General features: G+C 37.6%; 2 protein-coding genes across 3 annotated transcripts in view; both read right to left on the bottom strand.

Moving 5' to 3' along the window:
- Positions 1 to 1,228: 1,228 nt before the first annotated feature.
- On the bottom strand, positions 1,229 to 9,198 carry BCAS2 (BCAS2 pre-mRNA processing factor). 2 transcript variants are annotated; one of them, XM_083357726.1, is made up of 7 exons: positions 9,007 to 9,198; positions 8,816 to 8,908; positions 7,085 to 7,155; positions 6,524 to 6,669; positions 5,141 to 5,192; positions 2,261 to 2,341; positions 1,229 to 1,961 (listed from the first exon to the last, which is right to left on the bottom strand). In XM_083357726.1, exons 1-7 carry the CDS (start codon positions 9,097 to 9,099, stop codon positions 1,835 to 1,837), a joined length of 663 nt encoding a protein of 220 aa, XP_083213852.1. In that variant the 5' UTR covers positions 9,100 to 9,198; the 3' UTR covers positions 1,229 to 1,834. The 2 variants fall into 2 exon arrangements, with proteins under 2 accessions (XP_083213852.1, XP_083213851.1); XM_083357725.1 differs by having other exon boundaries at positions 5,141 to 5,191; positions 6,508 to 6,669; positions 9,007 to 9,196.
- Positions 9,199 to 9,339: 141 nt separating this feature from the next.
- Positions 9,340 to 10,335, bottom strand: part of DENND2C (DENN domain containing 2C) — a 69,960-nt gene continuing 68,964 nt past the window's right edge. Inside the window, exon 20 of the mRNA XM_083361063.1 lies at positions 9,340 to 9,466. Coding sequence (XP_083217189.1) covers positions 9,451 to 9,466 — 16 coding nt within the window. The 3' untranslated portion in view covers positions 9,340 to 9,450. The remainder of the gene's footprint in view (positions 9,467 to 10,335) is intronic.

The following is a 10,335-nucleotide window of genomic DNA, read 5'->3' as shown; positions in this document are numbered from 1 at the left end:
TTAAGAAAGTGAAATCCAGATCTCCTGCTGACGCAGGCAGTGCTGATGGAGAATTAAAATTCCTCAAGCTCTTAAGAAAGCCCTGGAAAAGGAACTGTGAAAAGATGGCTTGTCACTGGTTAGGTGATTAAGCTACTAATGTAGCTAAGTGGATTTTAATAGATGAAAAAATACATCAGCAAGATCCTAGAAGCAAGGACAAAAATGAACTAAATGAACATTCCCGACCACCTGTTTTTTTATTCCTCCACTTTGTTCATCTCTCAAGGTTTTTCTTTTTCATTGACCACTGTAATTAGGAATATTTTTCATCAATCAGTACTCTTTTTTATTCATTTATCCTTTCTTTTTGCCTACATTCTGATTGCTTCTTAATTATAATTAGAACTGTTTCAATATAACAGTTCTGAAGAAACTATTGTTTCTGTAGTAGCCTGTGCTCCATCTCTTAGAAGGATGAAGGGGGATAAAGAAAATTCACATCCTGTTGCCCCAACTGTCATAAGAGAAATAATTGCTTGGGAATAGAATTCCACTTCCAGTTTGAAAACAATATTGCTACTTATATTTAATAAACAGGTACTGTACTGCTGCAGAAGCTCCAAATGAATCCCAATTGACCATTACTCTAAAAGAAAACTACAAATTTTGTAATCAAGCAAAGAAAAACAATAGATTATGACAGTATACTATGACTCTAAAGCAAGAAATTACCACAAACATATTTAGTCATCTTGGATACTTTTTCCTACAGGTAACTAGAATGTGTGTGTGTGAAATCCTGATTTGCCACAAGAGTCACCTGCATTCATTAAGCACAATACAATTGAACAGAATCTTCTGAAAATTTCACCTTCTGGCAGCTTTACTCTATTTCTGAGTCCAAAATTTACCTGGAAGCATTATCAAGAATTTGCCATTAATATGTGCAGCAGTTACTATGCTAGGAAGTTTTTCAATTTTTAAGTATTGTGAGGGATATAAATTAGTTATGTCAATTTGCATCATATCCTTAACTATATAAATGACATGAGTGATTTGCAGCAAAATCTTAATTTAAAAGACCATTGGTTATCTGTTAGGTGTATTTTAATGTACATAATTTATCTAAATATATAATTGATATGAATATCATTTGCAGTGAAGCCTAAACTTTGAATTTCATTAGTCCATTAAATAGTCCAAACACAAAATGTATTCATTGCATCTGAAGTCTGTAAAACCAAGCTCTATTAAACCAATAGTTTTATTTGTATTTCAAATATGAAACTGTATTTCAAATTAAATAAAGCAATGTCCCACATCTCCTAAGTAACCATACATAAAAAATCCCATTATACCATTTGGATTAATCCAATATATTGTCTTGACACTTAGAACAAAGGTATTTGCTGCCACCATGCATATTTGTATTTAATACACACATACTATATAATCCATTTTTTGCCTATGAGCAAATGTAAAGTGTAAGCAAATTATTCCATCTTTTAGATCTTGCTAACCACTTTGTGATATTTGAAGTATTTTGACATTCATTGGGAATATCAATTTTGCCACAGGATTTTTCAACTACAATGCTTTGTTTTTTGCTAGACAATTACATTGGTATTTTTGTATTGTTTTAAAAAAAGATACAATCCTTCATAAAAATAAATCCCTCCATGACCCTGCTAAAAATCTGAAGAGTTAATAAATCTTCTGAAGGTTTGCAATTATTTTATTAAACTAAAATTCAAGAGACTATTAACACAGATGACGGCTTCTGTATCATTATATACATAGAGAAATCAACATCATATTTGTTGAACTGAGCAACAATAGACTAAAGAAAGACTCAGAAGTCTTGCTGGATGTTTTCTTTATTTGCCTCTCCATGTTGCTGCTTAATCTGAGAAATTTCATTTTCCAACTGCACAATAGTTCGTTCAATCTCATAATTTTTACTGACAAGGGACACCCATCTAGGAAAAAAAGAAAGAAAAAACACTGTAAATGAAGGCGCTATTTTCAGCAATATTCCTTGCTGATAAAAGGAATATTCATCTTGAGGTGTGCAATACCATATCTTATTTCTTAAGCTTTTATTCAATATGAGGAAGTGACTATCGAGAAATAAAAACTTGCAATTGCTAATTTCTATTTCTACATATGGAAATGTTTTATAAGCTAAATACGCCGTTACATCTTAACAGATTAACTCAGCAGTTTGGCAGAAATTGTTTTAAAAGTAGGTGAAATACTAGTGACAAAAACTACTCACGTAGATTCCATTTCACGAAGTTTAGCACCAGCTGTGAGTTGCATGTTTTTCCGCTGCCAGTTAAGGTCTTGGATGTGTTTCCTGGAAGAAAGAAAATGGCATAATAAATTATATAGTTATTCTGAAGTCCAATACCTTAAGATAATAATCCTTAAGTGTTACACTCATAATACAGGTCTTTAAAATGACATCATAACACTGAAACAGCTCACTGAATACACTCGGGGTATCTCACAACGCTCACAGTGAGAAAAGGATAGTTTTAGATTCTAGATGTGTTAACCAGAAGGAAATGGCAATCATCCTGGACTATCGTTATGTAGATATGCCTCAGAAATCCAACAGAATGCAGATTCCTATTATATAAATCCTGATGCAGATTTATTTAAATTTTATATACATTATTTTAAATATTTATAAATTCTATTTATTATTTGAGGCTACTGAGTGAGGCAATCTGTTGGTTTGGGGTGAGGTATCCTTAATATAAAGATGACATCCAGCTTTATATCTCCACCCCAGTTTCTCTGAGTGATGTGGTCAATGTCCTGCCAGGGTCTGGATAGGATGCAATGGGCTTCGACTTAACTCCAGCGAGACTTAATGGGTGGTGGTATTGCTGCCCAAGATAACCCTATGTACAAGAAGGGAGGTCTCATGCTTGGAGAGCAGGTGGCAGCTCATGCTTGAAGAGGTAGCCATTCCTGGACCAGGAGGCTCTGCTCAGTCAGCCATGCTCCCATAACTTCTCTTTTTTTAATTGAAAAGTTTTACAATACATTTTTTTAACAAAACAAAACCCCTCCCAACCCCCTCCCCTCTCCCCAACTTCTCATTTGGATTGCAACATGCTCTATATAGGGCTGTCCTTGAAGAACATTTGGAGCTTCAACTAATATGGGTAGTAAATAATATTGGATATGCAACATATGTAACATCACTACTGCATGAGCTGCATTGGTTATTGGCATTTCCAGGTGTGATTCAAGGTTCTACTTGTTACCTTTAAAGCCCTAAATGGCTTGGGACAAGGTTACCTAAGGGACCATCTTTTCCCAATACTTTCTATCCATCCAACTCAGTTCAGCAGTTTGGGCAATGCTGTGAGTCCTGCCAGTCAAGAAATGATGGCTGGCAAGGACCAGAAGACATGCTTTGTCTGCGTTGGTCCCTGTACTTTGGAATATCCTTCCTTCAAAGCCAGAATGGCCCCGACTCAGTTGACATTTTGCTTTAAAAACCTGGCTATGTAGCCACCCCTGGGGCTCCTAATGTGTTAAGGGTGCTATTTCTTGATTATACTGACAATCATTATGACAGTTTTCTCAGATGCTGTATAAATTTTGGTATTTGAGCCTTGGTGGAGCAGTGGGCTAATGCCTCCTTAAGTAACACCAGCTGCCTGCAATTAGTGCAGGTTCGCATCCCACCAGGCTCAAGGTTGACTTCCATCCTTCCGAGGTAGGTAAAATGAGGACCCAGATTGTTGGGGGCAATAAGCTGACTTTGTAATAATGCCGCTGGGGGGGGGGAAAGCCCTAATAAGCAGGCATATACATAGAATGAAGGCTATTGCTAAGCACATTGGTTTGTGCTTAAATTGTAAGCTGCCCTGAGTCTTCAGAGAAGGGCGGGATATAAATGGGATTAAAATAAAAATAAAAAATAAAAATTAATTATTTTTAAATTCATTTTATTGCCCAGTGTCACTAGGATGAGATGGGCAGCTATAGAAAATAAGTACATAGTTTTCACATAAATGTGTATTCCTTACATAAATATAAGTGTGGTGGAATCTGTGGCCAAGAAAATTTTTGCTCAGCTTAAACTAATTTACCAATGAGGATCTTTTTTCTAGAGTGGGAAGCCCTACTAAGGTCCCTATTACCTCAACACCAGATTACTGCACATTCTATACAGGTAGTCCTCAACCTATGACCACATTTGAGCCCCAAATTTCTGTTGTTAAGTGAAACATTTGATAAGTGAATTTTGCCCTATTTTACAAACTTTCTTGCCACCGTTAAGTGAATCACTGCAGTTGATAAGTTAGCAATCCAGGTGTTAAGTGAATCTGGCTTCCCCATTGACTTTGCTGGTCAGGTCGCAAAAGGGGATCACATGAACTTGGGACACAGCAACGGTCATAAGTATGAACCAGCTACCAAGCATCTGAATTTTGATCACCTGATCATGGGGATGCTGCACAGGTTGTAACTGTGAAAAACTGTCTAAGTCAGTTTTTTCAGTGCGTTGTAACTTGGAAAGGTCACTAAATGAACTGTTGTAAGTTGAGGACTACCTGTATAAGGCCTCTTAGACTAACTAGTCAGCAACATCAGAAAGCAATGCCCTGCATGCTAGAAAGTCAGAGTACTTCATAAGTATTACACCCATATTGTGGGCACGACATTAGTTACCAATATGTTCTGAATAAGATCAAGGGAGGTTCAGATTTGCAAAACACTATATGGCCTAGATCCTGCCTGTAGGACCGGTTCCGTCAAATAAAATCTCCGTATATTGTTTGAGCAGTGTAGAAATACGTTGGTTACCATCTTGAAATATCAGCAGGATAGAAGCCTGGGAGCAGGTATTTGTGGTAGCAGATTTATCTCTCTGAAACCTGTTACACCTGAGACCAAAGTGGTCACCATATTTTTAATATTTCAGAAAGTTGTAAAACTTGGGCAATTCTGTTCAGACTCTTGGCCTTAATTTTTAACATTGTGTTTATTAGATATTTTCAATTTATTAATTTTTATATGCTAATAGCTTGACATGAACTGTGAAGAGTCTATTAAAGGGGGTAGGATAAAAATGATGCAAACAAACTCCACAACATTACTTCTTCTGACTGAAAGCAAAAGCCGCTCTTACCTTAAACTTTGCAGCTCTTTCTGTGCCTGTTCAATCATGTGGACTAAATGCCTAATTGGCAGACAGAAATACAAGTTCATTATATTATTCAAATATAAAAAGGAAAAATAATGAAGTATTATTTCATAATAATTTCAAGTACTAGCCTTGTTCATCTGAAGATGGAACCAACAGGAAAGAGATCTACTACGGAATAGTAGTATTATGGGGAAAGTAAGGTTTATAGCTCCTGCTGTATGAAACAGCATAGGTCCTTTTGCAAATACAAACTTATGGTGTTTAATTAAAGCAGTAGATTTTGCTAGGTTGCAGTGCTACAAATGTTTATCAAGAAGACTGCAGCTCCAACACTGGAAGTTTTAGTGCCAAATTGGGGAGTCATTTTTATTAAAACTGAACATTCAATATTTATGATTTAAAGTATTTTACCTGGATAAAATAAACAGAGCTTATGTTAATAATCTTTTACTGCTGTTAATTTTGCCTTCTTTTAAAATTGACATTAAAAATATTAAAGTGGTAAAAACACCTCACTTATTAAAGGAAGTTACAAAACATATTTTGGATATGCCTGCTGTGTGGTAAAGAAATGAATACTGGTAGTCCTTGGCTTACAGCAATTCATTTAGTGACTATTGGAAGTTATAATGGCAATGAAAAAATGACTTCTGATCGTTTTTCACACTTACGACCATTGCAATATCCCCATGGTCATGTGATCAAAATTCAGATGCTTGGCAACTGACTCATGTTTATGACAGTTAGTGTCCCAGGATCATGTGATCCCCTTTTGTGACCTTCTGACAAACAAAGTCTATGGGAAAGCCAGATTCACTTAACAACCATGTTACTAACTTAACTGCAGTGATTCACTTAACAATTGTGGCAAGAAAGGTTGTAAAATAGGTCAAAATTCACTTATCAAATGTCTCCCTTAGCAACATACATTCTGGGCTCACTTGTGATCATTAGTGGAGGACTACTTGTATTAGGTTTCAGCCTCAAAAGAAAATTTCTGTTTCCCATTCCATTAGAAAGCAAAAAGCAGGGTAGGTAATCCTCATTTCATGACCAAAATTGGGACCAGGCATTATGACCTTATTTCATCTTACCTTTGCTTTACTGACCTGCAAAGGTCATAAATGGAAGGTCTGATCATAAAGTTACTTTTTTATTGCCTGTTAACTGCACAAGATCCCTAAATGACACAGTTACTAAACACCTGTAGCTATGTGGTGACTGCATATCAGTCTTAATTTACCAATTAAGTCAATTGACAGCTCTTTTATTATCGAAAAAATGAAGACCTCCCCAAATGGAAATGAAATACTCCCTTTCAAAGAATGACACAGGCTCTAACAGCTTACTCATTATATACTTTCCAGGCATTGCAGCCATACTGAGACATCAACTCCAAATTTTCAATTCGAACTGCTTGGTGTTCCAGTTGAGCCATTGAGTTATTAACACATTCCTGCCATGCTGTAATATCATTCTTCTGCCCAGAGGAGGGTGCAGGCAGTTCATATCTGTAATGAAAATGAGAGGAAAAACCATTGTATCTCATTAGAGTATATGATACATAACCCATTATTTTTAAGATTTAAACTTATAAATGCATCAGTTTTGTAAGAGTTAAACATAATTTAAATACCAGAAGATTCCAGGGCTAGCAGACGAACAGCCGTAATGGCCCACTGTTTTTTTCCCCCAAAGGTCAATATCTGTAAAATGCTTATCTATCTTTTCTCGTATACTGATGATTTATAACTCTAAAAGCAATTATCTTATTTTTTTTAAATGAATTGTTGACTACTCTGTAGTTCTTGTCATGAGGCAAGAGGTAAAATGCTAGGTTTTAATACTTCAAAACATACCCCCAAATTTCAATCCAACATTTGAATGTTAGATGCAGACATTGTACCTATATATAGCTACCCTTACCTTTTCATGCTCAGTAATTCTATGGGCTGTCGAGCTGCTAGGCGTTCAAACTCATTTCTCATTATTTCAGTCTATGAATCAAATTAAAGACTAATTAGTTAAATCCCAAAGAGCAGAAAGTGAAAGATTATAATCAACACTTTATGCAACAGACAAAGATACACCATTTGATTATCTTTCAGAGGTTTTGGATTATAAGCATTACCACTTCTTGGGCAGTTTATTGATCATCATATTCAGAAATAGATATTTGTGGAATTATTTTTCCTAAATTAGAATTGGAGGAGGATGTCATTTATACACTTATCTATGCAACCAAAATTTTACATTTGATGCAAAGTGAATTATCCATTCATAGCTTAACTAGATGAATACAAACCAAACAGCAATACTATCTATAGAGAAATATCCTAAAATTAAGAACCCTTCATTTCTTTCCTGTGAAAGAAATGCTAATTTGCCAATGTGCACTTCACTAATTATTGGCCTGAAGTTTATTATTTGAACTGGAAAATATAATTCTTAGTTTAAAAAAAAGCAAGAGACAAATCTTCTGATGAATGCAGATTATAATTCTCTGCAATTTACCAGAGTAGCTTTTATGGGACAAAGTAGAATTTATACCATTACTATCAGTTTTTGTGGGCCAAAAGTCCATTTCATATACATGAAACATACTTTTGGTTATTCTTGTCTATAAAAGTGATACTGAAATTGAGAAGAAATGTGGCAGTTTAAAGTCATTTCCCCCCCAATTTTTTCTAATACAGTTGCTTTTCTGAAATGTCTAAATTTTTCCAGAGTCCCTCCACATATTTTAGGTTACAGTTTAATACTGCAAATGGATCTATTATGGTGATTTTTTGTAAAATATTTAGAAATTACCAGCAATGTAATTTCTGCAGCACAATCTTGATGATGTCAGGGTCATTCCACCCCATTCCATCTGGTCCATTCTTATTGCTAAAGGAATTTTTTTCTTTTTAAAGCACTACAGAACACATCCAGACAAACAAGGAGAAACTTTAAAAACTGTCCTTTGCGTGGGCAAGGGAACAAAGGTAATATTACATGTCCTCTACCCACAACCATTTCTGCAGAGTATATTATGTTTGGGGAAAGCACCTTTCCTACCCAAACGTTTTCCCTTTCCTATCCAAACTTTTTTTTTTAATTACCACGCCTACACAATCTGTTTTTATCAGAAACTTCTTGCAAGAAATACATAAATAAAACAAGAATTGTGGGCAAGTTCATAACTACTCATATTTCTAAATAGCAAACCTGCGGTCGGGAAAAGCATCAATCAACACAACAGACTTCACCCTCCCCAGTATCTTCGGCGCGCTTTGTGTTCCAGAAATTTAGACATTAAATGGTTTCAAGAAGAGGCATTTTCTCAAGCTACTGTCCCCGTGATGCTCTGGACTCCAACTTCCATAATTCACGCCTAACTCCGTTGGATCGAACTACTAGGGCAGGGGTAGGCAAGCTTGGCTCTTTTATGACTCGTGGACTTCAACTCCCAGAATTCCTGAGCCAGCTGCGCTGGCTCAGGAATTCTGGGTGTTGAAGTCCACGAGTCATAAAAGAGCCAAGCTTGCCTACCCCAGTACTAGGGAGACGTCGTTACTACTAGAATGGCGGGCGCAGTCACAGAAAGGGCGGCCCAAGGTGCTCAGGCTTCGATCGCGGCCCGATCCCACGCGAAACACGGGTGGCGAAACTCACTTCGAAAGCGCTGTAGTCCGGCGTAAGCAGGTAGCTCAGATAGTTCTTGGTTGGTCTGTAGCGCCGCGTCTCCTCCTCCACCAGCGCGGCGGCCTGAGAGAAAAAAACGGGACAGCAACTCGCTTAGCTCCTCCGGCAGGCGCAGCGGACCCCAGCCCGCCTCTCGCCTTTTCCCGACGCGCCATTCTTACCGCTTCCCGGACGCCTGGCGCTTCATAGCCTTGGTCGAAGTAAGGCAGCGCATCTACAGCGACTTCGCCCGCCACTAAGCCTGGGCCGGCCATACTGGACCCGCGCAGGAACCTTTCCCGCCTCTCAGTTGCCCCGCGACAAAACCCCACTTAGGCCTCTCCCTGCTCTTTACAGCGCCTGCGCGGCTGTACACTTCAGCCTATTCCCCTCCGCCTAAATTTTACCGCCCTCAGCATGGCTGGCTGAAGCATTCTGGGAGTTGAAGTCTGAAAGTTGCCAAGGTTGCAGAACCTGGAAAGCCTCCGGCCAATCGGTACCTTCGCATCGCTACGGACATCACGAGCTGCTCGATCGCCCCTCCCTAAGCTCCTGCCGTTCAGATGATCGGACTTCAGGTCCTGCGCTTGCGCACCATTGTAGCTTGCCAAAATGTGCTCGGGGAGTTACTGTCCAACGCGTCTGAAAAACACAAGACTGAGTAAGCGGCTTGAAAAAGTACATGTCTTACGTTGCACATTTCCAGGATGGGCTATAGATCCTGGATTTATCCCAAATGTAGACGAAAAGTACATTACGTAGTCAACTGCTTAAAAAAAAGATAATGAGACATTCCCTAGTGAGCTAATGTCAAAATAAGCATGTCCCTTGTCATCTATAGCAATGTTTTTCAAACTTGGCTATTTTAAGATATGTGGACTTCAACACCCATGATTCCCAGCCAACTTGAAAAAGGAAACGGGGCGGGGGAAGAACAAGGGTATTAGGTATTGGCTTAGCATGTTTTGGATTTCATTAATGGCTTGCCTTGTACTTTAAATAAGAATGTTTTGCTCTATGTCTTTAATTATGATTAAGTCATTAAAGTTCTAAAAGCCTCCAAGCTGCCCCCCTCGTTGTTGTTTTACAAATCAAAAGGCTGCCTCACATTTAGAAACTTGCCATCATATTATTATTGTATACACTATAATTACTACTGTAGAATAATATAAACAATGTTATATCTGTATATTAATGTGAAGTAATGCTAAATAACACTATGGTAGGAATTCTCTGTATGATCTGGCCTTTTCAATATTGAGAATTTAAAATATTAGTTTTACAGTAGCCTGAATTATCCCTCCCGAATTTTGTTGCACTGTCTCATATGAAGGAAATGTTCCTCACAGAAATAAGTAAAGAAAGTCAGGGGTATATGCCAAGAGTGTTTGTCCCAGATGTGAACACTACATTTAAAAAAGGGATAGAATCAAGATAATGTGAAGTGTTAATACCACTTTTTAATGCCTTGGTAAGATCACACTTGGAATGTTGCACCCAGTTTTGGTTGC

Source organism: Vipera ursinii (genome assembly GCF_947247035.1).
Source record: "Vipera ursinii genome assembly, chromosome: 3".
NCBI lineage: Eukaryota > Metazoa > Chordata > Lepidosauria > Squamata > Viperidae > Vipera > Vipera ursinii.
Note: the sequence above shows the minus strand (reverse complement) of the source record. Positions and strands in the feature narration are given on the sequence as shown.

Excerpts from the sequence above, each read along its gene's own strand:
- BCAS2 (XM_083357725.1), bottom strand. The coding sequence starts at position 9,099 with ATGGCCGGCCCAGGCTTAGTGGCGGGCGAAGTCGCTGTAGATGCGCTG. Across the intron at positions 2,342-5,140 it reads AAAGAGCTGCAAAGTTTAAG|GAAACACATCCAAGACCTTA; the intron begins GTAAGAGCGGCT and ends TCTTTCTTCCAG. Across the intron at positions 1,962-2,260 it reads CTTCGTGAAATGGAATCTAC|ATGGGTGTCCCTTGTCAGTA; the intron begins GTGAGTAGTTTT and ends TTTTTTTCCTAG.